The 25,779-nt window shown below is 40.6% G+C and overlaps 1 protein-coding gene across 1 annotated transcript; it reads right to left on the bottom strand.

The window, feature by feature from the left end:
- Nucleotides 1-4,409: 4,409 nt before the first annotated feature.
- LOC107191817 (multiple C2 and transmembrane domain-containing protein 1) lies at nt 4,410-20,705 on the bottom strand. Its single transcript, XM_015580939.1, has 14 exons — nt 20,678-20,705; nt 20,069-20,467; nt 18,415-18,681; nt 17,930-18,072; nt 17,453-17,644; nt 10,648-10,796; nt 9,653-10,058; nt 9,370-9,512; nt 8,797-9,156; nt 8,266-8,395; nt 6,541-6,705; nt 5,902-6,227; nt 5,633-5,696; nt 4,410-4,638 (listed from the first exon to the last, which is right to left on the bottom strand). The coding sequence occupies exons 1-13, from the start codon at nt 20,703-20,705 to the stop codon at nt 5,666-5,668; spliced, it is 2,739 nt and encodes a 912-aa protein (XP_015436425.1). The 3' UTR covers nt 4,410-4,638; nt 5,633-5,665.
- Nucleotides 20,706-25,779: the final 5,074 nt, after the last annotated feature.

Genomic DNA, 25,779 nt, shown 5'->3' with positions numbered 1-25,779 from the left:
AAGAACATGGGTGACCTTGAAAAAATCATTAAAAAAAACGACACTTATAAAAAACTTTTGCCGTCATCCGTTTCGTCTGTTAAAACCATTTAAATTACATACAAAATATTTCTCGTACGATCACAGATAGAGAAGATATTTAGGTGGGTTTAAGCGAAACACCCTGTATACCGGGTGTCGCGTAAAAAATGGTACACAAGCGACTTCAAAAGTTCGATTGAAACGTTTTGTTCAATTCCCAAAAGCAATCTCCTCCGAATCAACATATTTCTCGGAATATATATATATATATATATGTACATTCGTCGACAATAATAGGGAATAATCTGTACAAATATTCGAACGACGCCGCAAAACCGTGGACACGCGAGAATGAGAAGATCGACGGCGAGGGATTCGGAAGAAAAGAAAAAAAAGTAGGCGGCGTTCGAAGTTCTCGAGTTTTCGAAAAGCGAAGAAAACAGATCGACGATGTCTCCCCTTCCTCCCAACCTCTCCGGCTTTCTCAGCGGCCGGCACGAACCGTAAAATCGCGGTTAGGAATATAATTTATTCCGCGCGTTGATCCACCTCCCCGAGCATATGCGTGCGAGTATCCTTCATAACATTCAATTTTTTAACACTTTGATGTCGGTTGACTTGACTATACGTCTTTTCGAAAAAAAATATTTTCTCAAAAAATGTCGACAGACATCGAAATAAGGTAAAACGTGGAAAACAATTTCTATTTTGTATTATAAGTTAAGAAAACTTATTTTCTCTTATTAAGTAGTATATTAAATACATAGCAACCTTTTTTTAATCATGCCACAACTCAACGCCTCCAAGATCTCGATACTCCCCTAGCATAGTAGACAAAGTTCTTAAAAAGTTTTAACATTAATAGCTGCTTGGAATAAAAAAAAAGGCACACAGGTAAAAGTGTTATCGTGAAAATAATCAAATTGCCCCTCGGAGGGGCGTACACGCCCCACATTGGCAAACAGTAATACAAAAAATTGATGAAAAAAGTGCAAATAAAAAGTATTCCTTCTGATTCCGTGCGATGTTTGGAGGAAAAGGTTCCAAAGAGTTGTCGCGAGCCCATGACCAACCGGGAGTGGTAATAAAATATCCACTGGGGAAGTAACGTGGTGTTTTGTACGGGAACAACGGGGATTGCGCAATCGCGTAGGAAGACAAAAGAACAACCACGAGCGAAAGAAAACAAAAACATGGCGACGACGTAACGACTGGGACGATGAAAGTTCTCGGATGGTTATTCAATCAGGCTATCCGAGCCAGAACCATCGTCGCCGGAACAACAATGACTATTATTTCTTATAAAAATAGTAATGCTGCCCGATGATCGAGGAAACTTTTACTTTCTTCGAATGATCGTTTTTCCCTCTTTCTTCCGGCTGTCCGAATTTCCGTACGTTTCCGAAAAATAAAGAGATCCTACCGAGTGACCCTCAAAATAAATGTCGTAATGTAAATTTAGGGTCACCCTGTATAAATATTTCTAGTAAGTTTGTCTAACGAGTTCGGTATAGTTTGCTTCTCTGAGAGGTCTGATATGTTTCTTGTTATTCGGAAAACGACTTTGCGTTGCAGATCGGTTGGATCCGGACTATAATAAACAGACGGTACATTGAAATTATTGACAGCTATTTCATTCAACGTTTCTGAAGTTAAAAGTCTTTTTTGTCGCACACTGACGACAACGCTGTCTTAATAATTTGGTCGACCGAACACTGTTACCAGTAATTTCAATGCGATTTAATCTTAATCACTTATACGTCACACGCAAAGGACCATTCGCCTTTGATCCATGCTCGAGGAGATCATCTGACGCGCGTCTGTGTGCGTTGGAACGAAGAATTCGATAATATTAAACACTATTAAAGAGAATAAACGTCGAGACAATCCGTAATATCCCAACAGTAAGACTACAAATTTCACGTTTCAGGACCGACGAATGAATTTATCCCGCCTCGATTTCTCGTTGATCCATATCTCCCCAAGATCTTAAGATTGAAAACGAACGCGCTAATTTATTCCTCCGACCAGATTTTAGTTTCCAGAGTCAACATTTCTTCAGTTCATCACCCCAGAAATTACGGAGACAGCCTCGAGCTTAAACCAATATGTTAGAATTTTCAAAGTAATATGGCGGAGTTTTTAAAGCAACAAAAAAATGTATAAATAAATATTTGTTTAACGATCAAAACGATTATCTGTTGTTCGAGATCTTAAGATCCAAGAGAGAATAATAGCGGAGTTTTCGTTCGTCGCTTCTGAAGAACGAACAGCTCACGCTGAGCGAACCCACGTCGACGCTGTGTGCAAGACAACGCCATCTGTCTTTTACAATTGTGTTTGCTTTTCTCCCTTCACGCCACCCCATTCGCTGGTAACACGATTTGTTTTCAGCGGGTATTATCTAGTACACCGATGGACGAAACGGATCGGCGAGAATAATCCCAGCCGGGACTTATTCTCGCGCATTAAATACTCTATATGTTCACCCCTTCCCCCGACGACACTGTCAGCGGCTAACGCGCGCTGCCTATCGAAAAAAAAAAATGAAACGCGCATTCCTCGCACGTTTTCTTTTTTTTTCCTTTGATATGCTCGAAACGCGATGCTCCCGTTCCGACAGGATACTTTCAAGAGCTTTTTTTATCTAACTGCTGGCTGGTGATGGTCTTAATGACACAGTTATCGATAGCTTTATGATATTAACATCAACATACATTATCGATGTATCAGTAAAATATCAATATTATTAATCGTATCAGCAGCATTAGTAGTCCCGATAGTCACGATGGTATCGCTAATATTAATTTCATTCATGAAAATGTAATCAAACATACCATTCAGTGAAGTGATTCATCTAATAAAAACTACAATTGTATATCAGAATGAATAAAAAGATAAGATATAAATATAAGAGTTTTTTGCTGTTCACATTCTACTGATATATCGATAACTGAGTTCTTTTAAACAACTTTATCGATAAGATATCGGTAACTGATAAACCCATTTCTACGGCTGATTGGTCCAGAGGGAGGTCAAGCACACGTTCCCTGAACAAGCGAATTCTGAGCCATTTATTTACCTTTCTTGCTCGACTGACCTAAGTTTGTTCTCCTTTAACGGAAAACATTCTTTCACTTTCGAAATTCAATATCGCAGGAAATAAATATACAAAGTATCCGGAGACCTACTGGAAAAAAAAAAGTTGCATTATTCATCTGGCTGTTAAAATAAATTGAAAACTTAATTAAAATTCATTATATTAAACTTGTTTCACACTGGATCCACAGTGTGATTATAACCTTTTGTCACAGATCATTTGTCGAGCGATACTTTTTTTATTCTTTTTCTCGTACGATGTAAACGTAATTAAAGAAATAGTATATATTATTCGTTGATACACCAACAGACTTTTTCCAGAAAAGCCTATAACCATGTGTGTCATAATCGAGAGCAATGACATTTTCGAAAAGATAATAATAGTCTTGAGAATAAATATTTTCACAAAACTGACTTCCCTCTTGACTGTCCTATCCGCACATCAAGACTCATCACCGCGGCGATTCCACGCAGCTACGTTCGACACGTTTCTCTACCACAACTGTTACCAGAAAAAGACTATCTAGATTGAAAAACACCGTATTAAATTCTCGATGTACTTCCTCTGACCTATCGAACGGAATACCAGTAACAATGTGCGTGGTATGCCTCTGAGAAATCGTCAACAATATTACTTTCAGCAATGTTCGTGAAACAATAAACGGAACCCCATCAAAAGTATCACTCAGGCGGCTTTGAACCATCGGTATATAGTGACAGTCATTCAGTTACAGCCCACCTTAAGCAACGTTCGAACTTGATTATCATTAACTCTGTAGGTAATGCAAAAACTTCTATACTTTACACTAACCTCGGAAGTCCTTTAGATATTAGTAGATTGTTGCACACGAAGTTACGGATAGATTAATAAATTAAAAATTCTCGGTCGAAACAATGTCAAATTCAGTTTGTACACCAATATCTTAATGAAAAAGACAAATTCATATCGCTATATGTGACACAAAACTGAATATGAACTAAGTTTCACGACAAATCAAAAAAGCACAAAATCCAGATAGTTCAGAGTTCAGTAGTGACTGGAATACATGACATGACTTCACATCACAGAGTGCAACGATCATTTCGTGTGCAACAGCCTTAATGTCAAGAGCTTGACCGGTTTCATAGAAACCGCCCTGTAACAGTCGTTCCGAGAACATACCACGCGGGGGATGTTTCGTTTATCTCGGTCGAGGTGATTGGGAAACTACGGTTTTCTTTTTCAGGCATTCTCCCCTAGCTAGGAATCTCTACTAGTGGGAAACGAAGTGTTTCTCTCAGTCTATGTCGATCACATCTGGAGCCTCGGTCGATTCCTTACGGCCGCGCATCTTCCGGCGCAACAGAACCGTTCTCAGGATGCTCGGTGATCGTAGACCCGCGACTTCCGGCCGCGGGGCATGCTGCTACGCAGCCTTTTGTCTCTTTCTTTGCTCCCGTCGCGTCAGACTCGAGGCCCCTGGACTGCCCGATGTGCCGGCTTTCTCGCAGTCGGCTGTCGGTAAGGGTTTTAACTCCCTGTAGGAGAAAAGACAATTTCTTTACACTCGATGGACGTAGACACGTGCAGGAAGATACCACCTAAACATCAACATCGAGAGGAGGATAGGTGCAGGATAGACGTAAGATGCGCGAGGTAGATTCGTGTCACATGATCGAGGAGATTATGATTATACTGACCAAAGCATTAGTATTTTAGGGACTAATTGTGAAAAATTATTGCGGTGTACAAATCACTTTCACACACTCCGATGTTAGATCTCAAAAATTGATCTAGGATGCAAAGGAACTAAATTATGTCGAACCAAGGGGGCACAGAGACTTGGACTAGTCCGATTCATACCCCAAAACTTTGAATCAGTACCAAACTAAGACATACAATACCGATTTGGAAAAAAAAATTGTACTTAGAGAACGGAATGGGACTAATTGTAAGTGAAGACCCTGAGAATAAGGTTTGGGTACTCCTTAGACCCAAGGATTCACAGTTGAGGATTCTGGGCAGACTGAATCGAACTTAAGGACTCTGACCAGATTGAATGGAACCTAAGACTTCCCAGACTCAGAACTGAAAGCCATCCAGGGCATGGTACCCGGGCCCTAGATTCCACAGACCCAGAGATCCAAGGCAGAGACCCCCTGAACCCAAGTTTAAAAAACACCCCAGGTAAATGTTGCATGTAACTAAATCACTGTGACACAAACTTCAATAAAACGTTACCTCTATCCTACCCTTTATAACAACATATTAACATTTAAAAACAGAGAACAAACAAGTAGTGTGTTAGATTCATTGGAAGATTGGACTTATCATACCAACATCGAGATTTCATTTTAAAGATAACATCAACCAACAGGAAAGTATGTGCTGTAACGGATGTGTTTCTATAATCAGTATGTTCTCCACGTGTCAGAAGTAAGGACATTCAGACAAGAAATCAAAAGCTTGTTTCTCTTTCTGAAGGCCATCATCAAGGTCACCGTGGAGAATCTCCCTTACAATCATTCTTACCCGGACTCTAACAGGTGTTCGGATAGTGTCTTCTCAAAATTTCTCTTTACTGACCTCCAAATCACTGGATCAAATAAAATTCGGCAAATGAATACAGTTGAAAAAGCATGAGTCACAGAAGAAACGACAGAGACTCTTTTATATTTAAACGTTTCATAATAATTGTAATTTCAGTAAACGATCAGTGTGCACCGTTTTAAAAGAAGAAAAAATAGAAGAGCGTAAGAGTCTCAGCAAACATTGGATAAAATCTGTGCTCAATCGTGTACCTGTAATTAAGTAGCTCCTCGTCGTCGGGCACTCTGGATATCAGATCGAGAACCTCGTTGTTCGGAACCGAGTGAGGCCGGATGATCTTTCTGAAGAATTTATTCACGCCCCACGCCAAGATCAGATATCTGACCGGTATGAAATACAGTACAGCGGCCCCAAGGATCACCAGCACTATGGCCACGTAACTCAGATAGGGGACGGTGAAATTGAAGAGATTCTTCACCCTCTCGCAAAGGCTGGCTATGTAACCGATCGAATTCTGAACGGTCTGGGTCACCTCCTGAATCGCCTGCAGTCGTTCCTTCAGACTTTTCTTTTCTTCCTAAAATACAGACATCCACGCAACGGATCTTTATTGTGTGGGCATAGAACAGTAAATGGAAGTTATTATTTTACATAAACATAGGAGTAGAATTACTGATTACAGAAATAGTTTCTTTAAAATATTTAAAGTTATACGCTAACATGACAGAGTATATAATTTCTTTGGTATACCTTGTAGGTCTAATAGAATGTCTTCAGTGTATACACTGTGTTGGATCTTTAAGATGTACCAAAGAAATTATCTACTTTCAAGTTAGACGTCTGTCAGCAACTTTTTTTATATGATTATTAAGTGTTTTAAGGGTACTCACTTTGTCTTTGTCGTCGTCGTCGTCGTCATCGTCCCCTGGAGTGGTCGGACCATCGTCACCGTCGTCGTGGAAATGGGAACCGGAGTTGTGAGAAAGAGGCGTGCCGGTGATCACCGCGACCTGTCCGGAAATCCATTGATTCAGTCCACCCCGATCGCCGTTAAGCTGGACGAAGTAGCAAACAAGGTGGACATGCAGCGATGCAGGCAAAGGTCGTCAAGCAGTTTTACTTATAAGGGGGGCGGGTCACTTGAATGGAAGACCGAATACCGTCCGAATTTTCGGGATCACATGCACAATCATACAGGGTGTCCCACCTACTTCGATACATTTTTGTAGACGGCAAATGATTTTTTTTTTACTTAATATAGAAATAATAATAGACAATAATGGATTTTTGGTAGTCAAGGTCACATGAAGATTATACTATGTACTATAGGTCACTGGATCGGTCTTAAACTTAAGTATTACACAACGATGATCAAAATATGTTCCCATTTAAAAAAAACATCGATGACCTTGAAATTTTGAAAAATATGACCTACAAAAAATTAGTTGCACAGTACTTGCCCCTCCTAACCAAATAATGTTTTCCTCTCACATTTTTTGCTATCTTCACAAACAGGTGAGATATGAAAAGGTGGGGCACCCTGTATAATAAATTTCACCGCATGAAAATCCTGAAACGTTCGTAGAAATGCTATTACCGATCTGCAACAAAATTCCAAGCAAAGTAGTACAGATCCCAAACTTTTGGACAGTTCCGTGCACATTATGTACATGTACTTCTAGATTAAATGGTCTATAGGGTTGTGTTATCTAAGCAACGTGGGGCTATAAGCATTATAGTAAATGTAGAAAATATTTGGGAATTATATCTATTGTAAATTCATGCTATTTATATACCTCTGCTAATTTTCCAACTTTATCGATCTTAAGGGGGGATACTAATTTCTCCTAGCTAGCATTAGTTACAGGTGTAATAGATAGGGCTTTTCTACCTTGTCGACAAATGTACATAAGTTTCCTTTCTGGAAGCTGAACACTACATACAGGTAAGTGTGTACTCGAATTGTTAGGAAGTTAAATGTTGGAATTGTTATTGGAAAGAATTTACATTTGTTACAGGCACTTGGAATTAGATAAGATTAATGAAAAAAAAGAGAGTATAAAGTTAGTAGAGTTAAAGTATTCAAAGGGTTTCAATAACTCGAGTAACCATTTTGTGGAAAGCTACTAAAGACACTGATGCTCTATTCTCCTGGAAATTTAATTGGATAAGAGCCACCTCTAGTGTACATAAGAACGAACTTAGTCATTAACTGTAAACAGGAAACCGTTTGAGGTAACTAAAGAAGTTTTATTGAACCGTGTGTACATGTAACTTCTTTGATATCTTCAAGTAACTTATTAATCGGAGCATCTTTCATCCAAAGTACACTTAATACTTGAATTTTTAAACCTATAATTCAAAGCTATAGAAAAATGGATTACGTATAATTAGTGTGTTCTACTTTTATTCTAACATACGATATAACAATCTTCTGCATCAGTAAGTTTACAAGACGGTTAATAATCGATAAAATGGCTTCCAGAGGAACTAGTGAAACACTCTGTATAAAATTATCGTAAGTAAAATATGGTGTACGAATAAAAAGTTCGTTCAGTGTGTTAATAAATATTTAAAGAATAACAAAATTTGAAAATTTCATCCTGTCCACTTACCAAATAATATTTTAGAAGAATAAGTAGCGCCGCGCCAGGGATCATATATGGTTCAAAGTAGTAACAGCCAAAAATGAAGAGAACGAACGCGAAGATGCTTCTCATTTTACTTTCCCACTCCCAGCAGCTCCTGAGTGCATCATCAAACACAAAATATGTATTCTATTCGCGTCACTTTCAGTCGGGACAGAATATAAGGGTCTATTAACTTGTCTGGCAATCAGTTTCAATGGACCATTAAACAGTCTGGCTACATTAGAAATATGCACAGCGTTACCAAATTGAGGGATTTCGAGGGAAAATGGCAGACTATACTGTCATGGTAGTGAGGGAAACTAAAGTAATGACGGCACAACTGTAGCGTTGCAATTGATAACGACATTTGTCTGGGCTTGGAGTCCGCCTGGTGATAGGTTATATTATGGTTTTCATTACTTCACTTTCTCCCACTACCAAGATAGTACCATCCGCAATTTTCTCGAGTTGAGGAATTTTGCTGGCCACGATAGATATAAATAGTAAACTACATACTGTATGTATTTCCCAATGTCGATGAAGATGATGATGATCGCTTTCAGCCTAAGCACATTCCGTAAAAACACCTGTCTCTTGAACTTGATCTCCGGCTCCATGTATTTCTTCTCCCTGGGATTCAACGTTCGGACACAGGCCCTGATGAAATTCCAGACAACGGTCAGCTCCAACAGGATCTGCGGCGAATTTCCCTTGGCTCGACCTCTAAGCTTCTTGTCCTTCAACGCGTACCACCTTTTCTCGCCGTTTCTGATTCTCAACAACGGTATGGCGACTTTCCCGAGAAACTCTACTTTGTGGTCCCTGTCCTCGTCGTACACTGTCACTTCTAGCACAGCATTAATGTCCTTTACGTTGCTGAAAAACACGCGGTTACAATTGCCTTGAGTGACGATATGTGGATATTTGACACTAAATTCCTAAGAGATAGACAACATATATTCGGTACTAGATATCTAATCCTAAATTCCATATTCAAGGGAGAATTTTTTAATCGGTTCATTACACCGAATTCCAAATACTAATAATTCTTATCCCAGATTATTACAAGGTGGGGCTACGATCACTTACAAGGTGAATATCTTCTGCCAGTTTGGCGCAAGAGTCTTGTACTCCGTTTGAGTCTGTAACCTGGAGTTAACCAGCTCGAGGACGCAGAAGGGATCGCTTTTCCCTCCCAAATCGGCCGCTGCGAGGCCTTGAGCCTTGAATACCTGTACAATAATAAAAATTCCCTCAACCCTTCAATCTATCAATATTTCCCTATAACGACCATGAAATCCATTTATAATCCCTCTGAGAATAAGTGTATACCTTAAACATCAACCCATTAAGAGAATTTCAATGGAAATACCTTCACAGTCAAGTGACCAACATCTCGTATCCTCTGCAACGTGTTCACCATTGAATATCTTTGGTATAATTGCTCCCGTTCGCGAGGCGTGTCCTCGTGAGCGGCCAGATCGCTGATGGTCTCGCTGGCCGTGGTGCCGCTGATGGTTAACAGCAGAAATATGTTCCCAGACCCATCCTCCAGGTCACGCCACAGACGATGCGTGGTCTCACGTTCGAGGATCGCCAAATTGATCACCGTTCGTCCCATCATATCGTCCTGATGGCTCTTGTCCCGATCCCAAACTGTCACCTCCAACTCCTGGCCTAGGTACGGGTCTTCGTACAAATGAAGATCGAACTGCTCCAGCCATACCGGATTCAGGGTCTTGTGCACCACTTTCGACTTGTACTTCTCTGTTCCCAGTCTGAAACCAAATGGGCAGGTGGCACGTCAACAGAGTCGAAGCTTGTTCTATAGCACCAATCCAAGGTCTTTTCACGGAAACACTAAAAGGTAAGGTAATAAGTAGGCCTCTGTAGCATCAGCTGAGAGATGAAGGTAAAATATGTGACTTCGTAGAGAAATTCGTTGATCTTGAGGATTCGAAAATATTGACCTTCAGAATTGACAACTATTCACCTTGAGGAGTGAGAAATATCGATCTTCAGAACTGAGAAATATCGACCTCAAAAATACTGACTTTAAAAAAAAAACTGTTTATATAACTCATATCGTAAACTGATTACTGTACTTTTAGTAGTAAGAAAATTATTCAGGTGTTCTGTCTTACGATGGACCACCTATCGGAGCTTTTACAGTATCGATTACCGTGTCGAACAATGAAGACACTGAAACGGGTAAATGTCAAACTTCCATGACATGTCAAACGGTACATGTATATCGGACAGGTTACTGAATCGATGGATGGTTTTCACAGTACAGTTCGAACAAAGGGGTGAATTCACAGTTGATTAAAACGTCGGAAATAAGTCTACCGATTAATAATTCCGTACCGAAACTTGACATAGGGATCCGAGAGACCGTCTATATCCATCGGCAGCAGATTCTTTGCCTCTACGAGTACAATCGTCACCACGGAGCTCCATATCTGTGACTTCAATCGTCTATTTACGTCCGCCAATCGGTTGGTCCTCTGGAAATACTGCAATACAAAAATAAGACACGTTACATTTGGACGGAAATGTCCTCACCCCGTTAGAAAAGGAACGGGCATCGATTCCACAAGACACGTGAAAATCATTGTCGAAGGTTACACTTAAGCCAGTTTCCACTCGAGACTAGACTCTGAATTTTAATCGTGATGAAGTAAATTGTAGCTATTTGATGGTAACGTCTCCACATGGGAAAAACACTTGAGAATTACTCTTAGGGCGATTTCCACTTGAGGAATAGATTTTTAATTTTAGTTGTGAAAAAGCAAGTTGTATCTATCTGAAAGTAACGCTACGTCTCCACATGGGAGTAATTCTCGGGATTAACTTCCAACCTTAGACGTATCTCACCCGACACAGTGTGTTCCTTCGCAATCTATTCTACCAAAACAATTCGAATCTCTACCCTATGAATATCCTCCATTTTCTCTTTAACATTGTCCCTCAGCTTGTCGAACAGATCCGGATGCCTGGCGTCCTTCACCTCCACAAAGCCCTCCGGCCTCGTCATATTTGTATCCTCGCGGGTCGTCGAGAACTCCGATTTCTTCAATCTCGCGATCAAATGGGCAGCATCGAACACCGGCTTCGGCGAGACGGCTCTCCGTATTTTCTTCGGATTCTCCACTCTGCACTCTATTTTGGGCTCCTCGTGCTCGTTGGCGGCAGCCGTGAACTTGATCTCGAAATCGGGCGGCTCGATCCTCGACCGTTCGTTCGCCGATCCCGTGGTGGTCTCTGTAGCGGCGTTGTTTCGTCGATCATCGATCGCCATTTTCTCACCAAACGAATGTATGCGACGATCGACGATCCAGTTCTCGATCGACGACAGCCACGGATGCTTCTCGACATTTTCCTCCAGGATCTTCTCCACGTGACCTTCCAAGATCCTCTCCACAGAGCCGATTTTCTTCCCGAAAGATGACTTCAACGACTCTATCGTCCGTTTCTCTTTCACTATTGGCTTCTCTATCGACAGACCTTCGATCCTCGACCCACAAGACCCTCCAGGATCTCTTGTCCGAAGGCTCTCTAGTGAACTCCATTTTCTGGACGACGGATCCAACTCCTTCGAACGATCGATCGTCCTCTTCGCCTGACATTTCCCATCATTTTCCGAACCCACGAGGCAATTACTCTCGAAACTGTGCGAGAAACATTTCGAGACGTCCTCCACTTTCTCGCTATCATTCTGCGAACATGCCGTTTTTCCTTCATCTATCTTCATCGAGGCGTCTCGATCATCGCCCACAGTGTTTGTTATTTTCGATCTACCAGGTGTCGATTCGCTTTCAGTCGACCGAATCCCGTCTAGACGGTTATTTTCATCGTCACTTTTCCCATCGAAACCATATCGACGATCCTCCGACGAATCAAATCGCGCGTGCCATATCGCCTTACGCAAGATGGCGTCCGTCTCCTCTTCTGAACGGCCATTATCATTCGATTTCTGCGTGAACCTGTCTCGATGAGTCTCCCAGAATCTCGTCCATTTGTTCTCCACACTTTCCTCCCTGATCACTTTAAACGATCTCGATGATCTAGACGAGTGATCCTCCCCGTGGATCGAAGCCTCCCCCGCGATTATGTCACTCACCTTGTCGCGTTTCTTAAATAAACGTCTGGCTGGTCTGAGGACCACCAACTCTGGATCGATCTCACCCTCGATCTCCGTAGATCCATCGTTCACACGATCTTCCGATTCGTCTTCAGTTTCTGGTCGATCGGTATTCGATACAATCGGTACGTTATCCACGATTTTCGTGTAGACCCCGCTCGACTCTTTGAAATCGGTCCCTTTCGGGTCCGTTTGCGAATTACTCATTTTCGTATCGATTCGAACGACGATCGTGGAATACAATCGACTGTTGCTCGTTTCATGCTCGACCCATCGAGCTGCAAAAACATATGTCCACCTCCTCCTCACGGTTATTGCTGTCTTACGTAAATAAGAAGTTGTTTTCCCTCCGGAACAAACACACGAACTCGCTTGTCTAGCTCTAATTGGTCTTCACGTCACTCTTCGCGAAACGATCTATTCGCGTTACACGCTGAACACAATGGGCGGTTCGACGTCGATACTTTTACAGCGGGTAATTTGTCTCTTGAAACGTGTCTTGGTTTTATCGATGTTTCCAAATACAAACTTTCGAGTTCTCGTGAATTCTAGAGTCTTCAGTTTCTGCACATTCCTACAGTGAACGATCAAATCGCTTTCTTGGGTAAACCTTTTTTTTCTGGAAGATTTTTCACTGTAAATTTATGTCGATCCAAAGTACGTATCAAATAACATGCACAAATATCAATTTTGAGTTTAGGAATCTATTCATTGAAAAGTTATTAAGCAAAAAAGACTCGGAAATTTTCTCAAGTTAAATCAGTCTAATGCTTTGAAAACAAAAACACAAAACAACACGGGAAATAGTATTTATTATACAAGCACAGATCTATGATTCGAGTCTAACAAACTCAAACCACTGTGTTTACAAATTTAAACGTGAAAGGTGAACTCTACTCGTATCCCTCCCACAACCAATCATATGCAACAATCACCGTAACTGTCACAACAATGGTTAGAAAATATATAAAAATTTCGCAACCTTTTTTTCAAAACTCACAATTGGTATAGTTAAACTCTATACAACAACTAGTTTCCATAAATGTAAATTTCAACAAAAAAAGAAAAAAGGATTCCCAGAGGAAAAGTTCACATCCCTTCTTTACTACGCGCACAACACACGATTGGTCCTTTTAATTGAAAAATATGAATTGTATTAGTTAAAATGATAAATATAAATTGTATTAGTTGAATTAATCCCTACTGATTTAATTGAAACAAACATTTCAATTAAGAGTATTTCGTATTTCCCGCCAGAATGAATTTTCACTGAATTTAAACCTTTCACTTTCCCTCGCTGGGTGTTTAACCTCTTCCGCCTCGTTATTTAATACCACACGTCCAACCAATTCACAATATTAAAACAGGCGGTAAATTCATGAAACGTATTTTCAACGCGTCACAACACAGTTGGTGGGATCGATCGATCCACGTCGAGAGAAAGAAAGAAAAAAAAAACGAGTGTCACGTTGCCGGGAAATAGCGTGCGAGCAATATGTACACACCCGCGATTATACGCGTTGCAAGAGAACCCAGAAGCCGGAAAAAAACCAACAATCCAGCCCAGATACATACAACACACGCGAAGGAACCTTTCGAATCAGCCGCCGACATTCAAGCCGGTCTTTTGTTGGCGTCGATCCAGACCACGAGAAAAAGAAAGATTGAATATCCGTCCGCGGCCCTGCACAAATTAACTGGCCACTTAACGGCCATGAGTCATCGCAGACCGTGGTCGAATGTCACGGATCGACTAGTTTACACTTTGAACGTAGTTCCATAACTTCCTCGATCGCATCATGGTTAGCTTTATGTTTAATAAAAATTTTAAACACATTTCGTGATGTTAATCACTCTAGCAAATGAACAGTTAAATTTCTTCGTTCATTTTGTTTACTCGATTTCAGGAATTTTTACGCCGTTTCACGGCCTTTTCGTCCACTTGCAAAATCCCCTCCTTTGACCCCATATTAACACACAATTAAAAGATGATAATCAAATTTCGTAATCGCTATTTCCTTATCGCTAAACACACTGCTCGGAATAATTGACGAACAGTCAACACACGGAAGTTACGACCAAAAATTGTTCATAATTTCTAGGATAGAAAGTACGTGCCAAATAATGAAAACAAATGTTTAATAAACATGCATCGAAAAATTAATATTTTCAAAGTTATAAACAATTTTTTTTCTCGGTCAAATCGAGTAACTCACTTCGGAAGCTATCAGTTACCGTACGAAACAATGAAGAGAATTCTAAAAAAAAAAAAAGAAACAAAGATTGTAGAAAATATTCACATATTACTGCCTCCTTTCTTTCTTAACGTGCACTGTGTCCGTCAGCAACACTAGAGTTCCTTCCACCGGGTCACCGGCGACCCGTCCACGAACATAACCTCACCGACTTTTAGACGCAACGGCGAACTGATTTTTTCTAGGTAAGAATTACCACAAGCCTTCAGTTTTCACGATAAACACTTCCAGAACCACCGTTTCATAATACATCCAATAACATACTGTGTTTGTTAGATTGTCGAACTTTTCACCGGTAACCACATGTTGTAAACGACACAAAACGATCACAGTTATCAGTCAAAATTCACTCGACCTTCAACTGCCACGATTCGTAATCCAATGATAAGAATATTATTCTTTCGAAAATACGGGATATCACATTATAACCTTAATATTAGGAAGAGCTATTTACACCGTTTACGGAAACTACGTGTTCGAGGCGATCCAGGAACCAGCGTTGAACGTTGACTGTTTTCGCGCGCAGTTACGCCAACGGAATTCGCGTGAAACAGGCGAGGCACAGAGCACAGCCGGCAATTAGTGCGCGTCACCGACAAAAACGCAGGAAAAAACAACCACAGACGGTCACCACCACACAAAGAACCGCGCTTTCTCAGCGATCGTCTGTGACTGGCACACGATTTAACGAGCGGCGGTCTAGTCTCTCGGTTCCCCTCTCCACTGACCACATACGAGCAGATGTAAATATTACGATATCGCGTGTATACGTGCGTCTCTGTTATGTCGCGGTGGCGGACGGCATCTAGGCCAAACACTGAGACGCCGGAAACCGTGCCACGTTTTTGCCTGTTTTCTTGCCAGTTTCGTCACTGACAATTAATCGACATACATTACGTAGTAGGGATGTCGAGTCACTTCGAAGAATCGATTGTCGAATTGAATTATGAAAATCGATTCTACTAAAAAATCGAAACCAAAGAATCGATTTAAAAATCGTAAAAAAATCTATGCATATACACAGATTTATATACATATAAATAAAAAACAATTATTGTACTTTTATTTGTTAATGTTTTAAAAAAGATTTTTGTACGATTTTTTAATCGATTCTTGCCGAGTATAACGGTGGAAGCAATAGATAATTGCTTCGAGTTCGAATGAAAACGTTTGACGTTGAACAAACTATCAACTTCCACTAACAAAAAAATTCAACATTTCTGTCTGGAACATTCGATGGAAGATTACATCGAGCATGACCGTTGTTGCTTCCTTGGTCGAGGATAGGGAGCGGCAGTTTCAACACCTTTTATCTAATATTGATCATGACATTAACATGACACACGGAGAAACCCCTGGTGGAGGCGGCAATCGCAGACCGAGTTCATTCATCGTGTTTGCAAACCAGATCGAAGCGATGACGGGGGATCCGCACGGATTACGGAGTCATGCTTCTATGTTATGTAATGTCGTAATGGGGCTTACGTGATCATCTCTGACAAACTGAATTCACTTGGTATAAACTGTCGACGACGTGTTACCCTTTTAAATCAGGCGAATCCATAACACGCGTGCCATTATCAATACAGTAAAGACTCGATAAGAGTTGGATGAGAAGTTCCTTGTGAGAGTTTCTACTACCTGGTGAAAGTTTCGAAGCGGACTCGAGTTTCAAACTCTCATGGAGTCTTAACTTATATACACTTGCAATTTAAAAATTGATTATTTTGGAAACGAAGTATCGTCTGTGGTTTCGTTGGTTATTTCAATATCGATACGATTATAACGAGGTTTTCCCGAGGCGTGTTTATAGGGAGGGAACACTGTTAAGAACTGCAAAACTGCATCAGATACAACTAGAAACGAACTTATCGGGGCCAAGGACAAGGAATCCTGTGTTTTTAGGTAGAAACAATATCAACAAATTTGCATGCATATCGTGGACGAGTACATAGGGGTACAGTCGTATCTTTCTGGTTCGTAGTGAGTCGCCAGGAGAATTTTAATGCGGTATTGCCCGTGTCTACTGTCTCGAGGGGACGCTACTTTTGAAGGATTGATGGGCCTTCCGTTTAATTTTCGAAATTTTTTGGCTGTTCATCACGAAATGTTAAGAAAATAAAATTAAACGACAGAGTTGACAAAACCGAATTGAAAATCACATTTCAACTTGACATCCTGTTCACGATGGCGGTTCAAACGGCTACGAAGCAAGGCATTAATTTGCTCTTTGATTCATCGTCGGGAGTCGCGGTCGTTTCCATGTAACGAAATATCGAAAAACGATGAGTTCCCCCACAGACCTCGAGTGTCAAGAATCGGGGACGTATTCGAAAGTAAATTGGATGGTATGTAATATCTTACCATCGAATTGAAGTTTGATTCGTTCTTCGGTATTTCATTCAATATTTCAATTAAATTCGGGAGACGTGTTGCTGATCGACATTCGTTTGAACCCTTTCGTTGTTTATGTCGAACATATACTCGTCAGGAAAAAATGGCACTTTTTACCATATGTTTATAACTAGTATTTACAAAATTATTTATCCCTGATGCCATTATTACCACTCAATTTCTGAGTAAATTTCACCCTAAAAAACATGCTACATCGGTTCAATTTTCTTTTTTATTCTCTTCAAGTTCTTAATCATCGCAAATTCAAAATCCCAATTCGCACTATAGCGTGATGTTTGCATATGCTGAATGATGGAATGTGATTTCCGAGGCCTAATATCTAAAAAAAAGAAGGGGGGGGAACTATGAAATTCAATACCTGTTCTTTCTCCTGCTGGTTCCTCGGCCATAGGGTCGCCGTCAGATAGATCTCGCCGAGATCTTGCTTCGGCCTGGCCGGATCCTTCAGTTCCAGCACGACATCCTGTGGCTGGCCAAGATCCAGCTGCGTCAGATCCAACTGGGCGGCGCCCATGAAATCATCCTGAAGGCCCCAATCGTAGTCGAAGACCTGACGAAAACGACGAAACTCGATTTCCCGATCAGAAAGACAAAGCAACAAGAAACAGTGAGAACATCCGGTGGGGAAAATATCTTTTCAGTCAAGACACTCCAGACCTAATGATTCATTAAGACGAAAAAGCTCTAGGGGTAAAAAGAAGACTTCGACAAATCAATCGAATTCGAGGGGCTTTTCGAGGATTAACCTTGTTAAATAAATTATTCCAGGTTACTGAACAAGCGTTACCGTACGCTTACTTCGGACGGCGAACGAATACAGGTGCTCGAGATTTACCTTGATTGTGAGCAACTGAAAAGGGTCTTCGATGGGCAAGGTCACGCTCTCGTCCCAAACTGGATTCAGGTCGCGGTGAACGGTCCGCGACTTGTGCAGCAATCGACCAGAGCATTTCACTTTCACGTAAGGATCGCTGGCGCCTGGAACCAACGGAATTCGTGATTTGAGCAATTACAGACGACCCCGTGATCTATCGATATACATTGAATAACGTCCACTATATCCCTCGTCCAATAATGTTTCCTTCAACACCAATACGCCTGGGTTATGAATCTTCTATCGAATCACTTCATAAATACCAACGGAAATGCAGTTCGCCAAACGGGAACGAGCAACCTATAAATCGATTCGCGCGATCCCAAAGGTGGGACCGAATAGAGAATAAAAGGAAAAGAAGAGAATCGATATCGTGCAATGGGTTGAGTGGATTCATTCGAAAGCAGAGAATGATAGAATGGAGGGTGGGTAAAATATTCGCTCACCGCATCTATCCATGGCAACGAGGTTCGTCCCTCTTCTGATGTGCAAACGAAGCTGAAAAAAAGCATGCTGCCGCAACGCCAATTCCCTCCTACGGGAGACTTCCTCATGAAGGAACGCGTTATCATCCTGGCCGATCGATCCACGTGCCTCGTCGTTCGATGCCTGGAAGCTCAAGGATCCTTTCGAGTGAGCCTCGCTGCATTTACCAGGACTGTCCTCCAGTCTCGTCACGACGGTCTGCCGTCCGCCCCGCGCCAACGGTGACTCTGCGAATGGAACAAATCGTGTGTGTCGCTCTAGGAAATATATACCGTTCCTGACAGGGATATATTTATCAATAGGGGTACGTTGAAGCAATACAGATTCCTTCTCCTTTGGCTTCTCTATTAGAACTGTAGGTATTCGGATATTCGAACTATTCGAATAATTTATTTTTCTTCGAATACGAAAAATTCGAATACTTTAAACAGTTCGAATACTTTGAATACTTTGAATATTGGAAATATTCCTAACAGTTCCATTGCAGTGTTAATGATTTTATAATTACCAAAATCTTGAAGATTTCACGATAATCTTTACACTATTATAGATTGTATATTATACTGTATTATGTTGTATTGCCTAGATTGTGAACTATTATGAACTATTGTAAAGTATTTTGAATAATTTTGAACCACTATTGTTAACTACTGTGAATCATTATGAACAACTTCTTAAGTCTATTCAACCTAAAGATGACGGATTTCACATTGCAGATTTTACAATCACCGAGATCACGAAGATCCCACGTTTACTTTTAATCTATTACACATTTTATATTACAACATATTATGTTGCATTATCTAAAGGATCTGCATATGGAAATACAACGAGTCAGTTATTCCGTTCTGTCGTAAGTTTTTAATGAAGAAAGTTTTCAGGGTTTGTTCAACATTCTCTTCACACGTTCCTATAGATAGAACACACGCGAGGAGGAAGTTTGACTGTGTAACTTTGAAGCATCCTGTAGGAACTGTCCGCCTTTCCCGAGGGTAGAGTAACAAGTTTCAAAGTTAACGTCCATGAAACTTCGTTATCGACGACCTCGAGTAGAATATTAAGAAACATTTTGTCTTTTTTTTCTCTTTTCACGTACGATCGATTTTACAGTTAATCGATCGCGACTAATTGCAGCTTAATTACCACACGAGGAAAAACGGAGCCCATTAAGGAAAACTGAAGGTATACGATCGTTAACGACGATCTATGCATACTTCGTCGATAGTGATCTTGGCGTGGCCACCAGTTCCAACTACGTAGTAATAATTTTTATGTTCGTATAAAGGATCGTTCTCTGTAATTAATTTTTTACATTTCACGTAAAGTTATTTTTGCAATGCAAAAATATTTGAAACATTCTGGTTTTGAAGATTTGACTCCTAGGTCACAGGTTTAAAAAATGTTTAAAAATATATTTATTTACGGGTAATACGGTTTTATCATTCAAAAAGCCAATATTCTGTAAGTGGTAGCGATTCCTAAAAGGGTATAAATTTCTATAATATCGAAATCTATGAGTTTCTATAATATCGAAATTTCGAAAAAAATGTTTTTTCTTTCGGTCCATATAAGAATCACCAGGTCTAGTTAATAAAAACTGGGATAAGTATGTACCTGGATGATTGAGGCAATGCCTGGCCGGGCTCTGAGTGGCTGAGGAGCTCTTGCTGTGCTCCGACGAGTAATCCGCGGCGTAATCGGATTCGGCCCCTCCCGTTCCCTTGCAGGACGCGTCCTGGCCGTGCGTGGTACCGGCATCCTTCGATTTCTTTCGCTCCTTGCTACGGCTACGGGACCAACGGCTCTTCAAAGTGGCGAAAAATGTGTGCGTACGTTGCGCCACCGACGCGGCGTGACGATGATGCCGATGATGATGTACGACCCCGGAGTCGGGCTGTTCACCGTGTCGCGACGGCGAACTGTTGTCGTTGTTCCGGAGCTCCGTGGCGCTTTTCGAGAGCTGACGGCTCCCGTTCAGGTTCAGTCTGGATCTCTCCTCCGCACGGCTGTTGTCTGGAAATATTACATCCAGTTACGATCGATCATCGTTTTTGGGGTATATAGTTATAGGGTATGGAATAGTAGACTAGGTAGGATATTAGGGTATGGTATGGTGGATTGTGGTCCAAAGAGTATGGGTATGGTGGATTAAGTATTATTAAGTATTATATTGTCACCCAAAGTCCTTTGGAACCTTCCGAACTTCCTGTAATCTGTGGATACCTAAAGCGGTCATAACCTTCCAAGACATTCAGATTCGTCCTGATAGACTCTAATCGGATCCGATGAGATCCAATGGACGGTAATTAGATCGAGCCAATTCTCCAGGTTCCAACAAGATCTGATACCATCTATACGGTACGGTTTGACAGTCTGATTACGAACGACAGAATCTAATAACGTCCGTGTCCGTCCGATACGATCTGATTAAATCCTAAATCGGCCTAGCACGGTCAGCCAGACGTTGGATATTGGTCTACTATTTCCTAAAGGGGCAGGTCCCGATGGGAGCTAACCTAAGTCTCGTATCATTCGACGAAGGCTAATCAGGTCGATTCGGTCCGCTATTGTCCTAGGTGACAATGAAGATTAACAATTGTAAATCTAATTGATAAATCATAGAATCACTGGTGTTTAATAATGCTACGCAGAATAGGAGCAAGGTATTCTTAGATTACAAGGGCTTCGACCTCACATGGAGGAAAGTAACCAGGAACGTCTGACCCTATATATTCGCTACGTATATACATGTATAATATCGTAAGCATGCCGATCGATTTCTATGAGCGCGAGAAAGCCACCCTGAGCCTTTAATCCCTCCAATGAGGCCATTAGAATCTCGTTCACAAAGGAACGTAATTACCAGGCTGCCGGTCGCCTCCACGGAGTCTGTTGTGTCACAGAAAAACAATCGAACATTGTATCCCTTGATTTATTTTTACAAGTTTGCTGGAACAATTGACACGTGAATTGCAACAACAAAATTCAAGTTGGATTTGTTACGAGAATAAATAAAATACCGACAATTCACTATAGTTACGATACGAATGTCAATACACAATTTTAGATTCTGGAGTATCTTTCCAATCGTCTTTGTTGCGTCGAACATGAGGGAGGTCGGTGGGAACAAATAACGAATACCGTTAAGATAGGATAATATTTGAATTATTTCGAAAGAAAAAACAGTGGACCAGGTATTGGTACACCTGGTAATTGGTATTGATCACGGATAATCGAGAAAAGCGAGAGCGGGAACAATGGGTTTTCATGGAAGTAGGACGTTGAACGGAGTTATTCCGTACACGTTACGTAACTGGGAACCCCATTCTATGTATTTAGGAAATTGCTGTGTAAATGTAGGTCTTATTTCCTCCATCGATCCGACACATTTGCGGCGTTTACCATGGGGACCATTAGGAGTGGCAGAAGCGGTGCTTACAATCGTGCTTGAATTTTAAACGACAGTTATCATGTGGAAGATGCAAGATTTAATCAGTACTCTCTCTCTATTATTGCGTTCTGTCAATCTTCCTACAAGTTATAGTATATCTTCCTACCATTTAGATTTCCATAACGCGACATCGAGCTACGTGTTATGTTCCCCTCCAACCATCGTACATCGATACCCTTTTAACACGTCGACTGTCACAGTGAAAAAGGCTGTATATAGTCAGACAAACTTTACTCCGTTTTGTAAGATCCTTTGCATATTCTGGTGTTTCTTGATACCTTGATATCTTGATATTTGGAATATTTTCGAATACTTAGGATATTTTGCATACTTCGAATATTTCGGATACTCTGTATATTGTTAATACTTTGAATGACTTAGATGTTTGTACTTTGGATATTTTTTAATATTCTTGGTGGTGGTGTTCCTCAAGTAATAAACGATAAAAAAAAATTTTTTTCTGGAGAAACCCTATATAATTAGGGTGGAATGTAGGAGATAATTATAACACACGACGAAATATCCGGAAAGGACAGAACTGACCTTAGTGCGTCTAACGTCATTAGATTTCGGCCAGATTCTCCGGAAACAACCTTAATATGTACATCGATCCACGAGGGAAACCAACGTGACATGCAATCTGACCATTAAAGGATATTGCTCTAATCGAATTCATACATGCGATGGAAAACGGTGTATCTCGTGGAATAGCCATCTCACAATGGAGCAATTTTTTTATATAAAAAGAAACGTGACAACGACACAACTTACTTCAACCATAAAAATTGCCATAATTTAGAGGCAGAAAAACATCAATTATACCGACATTCCATTTACAGCAAATAAACACTAGCAGTGAGACGCAGTTGTACAAAACACTTGTGTATACACTTAACATAATCGTGAACATCATACATACAGGGTGAGTCATTAAGAATTCTATCTAAAATAACTCATTACCTAATGGCTGTATAAAATAACGTTTCAATGAAATATGTAGCACTTTAAGGGACGCATCGAATGGATACAATTTGTCTTTTTTTTTTTTAGATATCTGGGTGACCTTGAGTTTTTTCAAGGTACAATGCTTCCTTTCTTTAATATCATCATGTTATTTTAGACAGTAATTCTTATTGACTCATTCTATATGTACTACAAACATCCCTAAAAATTAATATCCCACTTTACGTCCGAAGCTACAAAATTAGTGTCTATAGCAACGTTACAGGTTCACACGATTGAAAAGAGAATACTAACATTTTTTGTGTTGTATTTCTCGAAAATTTTGTAGGTTTCGATCGACTCAAGAGCTCTTTGGAGATGCCTGTCACCCAAGCCATTAAGGGATCCACAGCCTGAGCAAATCAATTAGAGTTCCAGAGGACCACCGTAAACAGGTTAATGTCACGTTCTTAGTGCCAGAGGAGGGGAACCAATGGGGAAAGTACACCAAAAGTAGTCGGAGAACCCCAACATCAACCGTAATCCCGTGCTCGTTCTGATGAGTTACGTTTAATCTCGGCTCGGAGGGCGCTTCGACGAGCACGAATTCTGATCCAGTCGTGTCGGTTCGAGCACGACCAGAACTGAACTTTCTCGTTTCCATCGATCTTCTTAAGGGCGTATTCTCATTCGGAGGGTTGAAGAAATCGATTTTTTTTTATTGTATTTTCTTAAAATATAACACCTTGAATATGTGTTCCCAAACCATTTTTTATTTCAAATTGACTGCCACGATATCTCAATAATGAATTAGTCAATCTACATGTACTTTGACATACATATAAAACAGACGTCTCTTTATCTTGTGAACTACTATAGTTTCTTTATTGCCTGAAGAAATTGCAAATTTAATGTTTTTCTAAAATGTGTGGGACCATAGAAATTGGAACTGATTGTTTTTAAAATTCGAAAAAACAAAATTGCTCTTGGATCCATTAATTCACCGAATGGTAATTAATCTTAGGAGATCGTTAATTTGATAAGGAAAACCTTTATCGGGGCAGTTAAATCTTTTGGCGGGATTTAATTCTTAACAAAATTAAGCCTCGAAAATAGATACTAATCTTGGGACATGTGTCTCTAAATAGTGAAACAATCGAGAGAACCACGTGAACGTCTGTTGGATCGGGTACAAACAACGACCGCAATAATAAATCAGATTTAACGTTTTACGTAATCCTCGGGTGAAACCAGATTTAACACCAATCATCGTCAATACAGCCTCGTTAAGCTTCGTTGACCGTACGGTGTTGAATCCTGATTTTACCCGACACATTGTTACAACATATGACACGGAATCGAGAGAGGAGGAGGTCTATAGGTGTGCTTCCCGATTAACTTATGGCCTGACAGAAGTATATGTATACAGGGTGTGCAGCTAACTAAATTATTTAACTCTAAAATTAAGTGAATTCTAATACTAACAGGTTTGAAGGATACCAAAATCTTCAAGATATTCGAGACCTTCAAACCCATCAAGATCTTTAAGGTTTCCAAGACTTTTAAGATTACAAACACTTTTTCTAAATTTTCGAGGCATTCTAGACTTTCAGACTTTTAAGACTCTTACAACATTCAATACTTTCAAACTTTCGAGACTGTCGAGATATGCGATACCTCCAAGACTTTGAATACTTTGAAGACTTTTAAGACATTGAATACTTTGGAAACATTCAAGGCTTTCAATACTTCAATACTTTCAAGGCATTCAAGACATTCAGTACTTTGATGACTTGCACGAGTTTCAAGACATCCACTAAAAAATCTACCCAGACACCGCTGTCTACGCTCTTGCTCATCTTATCCACCGAACACGCGGATTGTTTTTCGATGCTGCAGCTCGCGGGCCTTTAATCTCTTCTTGAAGTGCGCCAGTCTGCCGCATGCCGGTAGCATGATTTCTCGTCGGTACCGAGGTGTGGGCGGGGGGCAGGATGGGATCGGGTAGGGGCGTTAGGGATTAACGAGCCCTAAGGAGCGTCGATCAGCATCGGCCGCATATTCCAAATTCCCCGTGGGTTCCAACCCGCCGGGGCTGAGAATCCGTCGTGGGCCAGTAATCCTTCCGTCAACGGTTCACCGGCTGGCCCCCATAACTGTCTGGTCGCGTCTTTTCGCGATTCGGGAACGGCCAAGCGCGAACAGAGGAAGCTGCCATGATCATAGATGAAACAATCGTGAGAATGCGTGACGATCAACATCATTTCTTTGTTTTTTTTTTCTTCTTTTTTCTTGCTTAGTACAGAGTGATTCAAGAAAGATGAGTAGATCAATTGTGCAGGTTTACCAAGCAATCTTGAGGCTGGTGGGAAGAGCCGGGAGCCATGCAGGAGGAATTAAGAGGTAAGGGGAGGAGCTAAGAGCAAAGGGGGTGAGTCAGGAGCAAAGGAGGAGGGGTTAAGAGCAAAGGGGGAGGAACCTTCGTCCTCGAAGGCGGTTTCAAGGAGATTCTCGACCGACAACCGATCATATAGCACTGACCAAATATTGATAAACTGTACGTTATAAGAAAAAGAATCACGAAAAGGAATAGCATATGAATTAAATTAACGTTTAATGAATACAAAATAAGTTCAAGGTTTCGTGAAACAAAAACTTGCTTCGAAATAAGTTCAGTTTCAACGAACTGTTAGGACACAATTCATACGATATAAATAATGAATGTCGAGAAATATTTTCGAATAAAATCATCCATGGATTGAATAAAAAAGAATCTCAAAAGTTGAAGAATTTTATAAAATGAAAGATTAGATAGTTTTAAAAATAAGTTAATCAAATATTCGCTTGTAAATTGCTCGATCGAGTTGGGTGAATCACTCTGTACCTAATTCAGGCAATTTGTGCACTCGTGTAAATACCGAATAATATGTCT

The sequence above is a fragment of the Dufourea novaeangliae genome, unplaced genomic scaffold, assembly GCF_001272555.1.
Source record: "Dufourea novaeangliae isolate 0120121106 unplaced genomic scaffold, ASM127255v1 scaffold7, whole genome shotgun sequence".
In the NCBI taxonomy this organism is placed as follows: Eukaryota; Metazoa; Arthropoda; class Insecta; order Hymenoptera; family Halictidae; genus Dufourea; species Dufourea novaeangliae.
The sequence above is the reverse complement of the archived record's forward strand: the minus strand, read 5'-3'. Positions and strand labels throughout refer to the sequence as shown.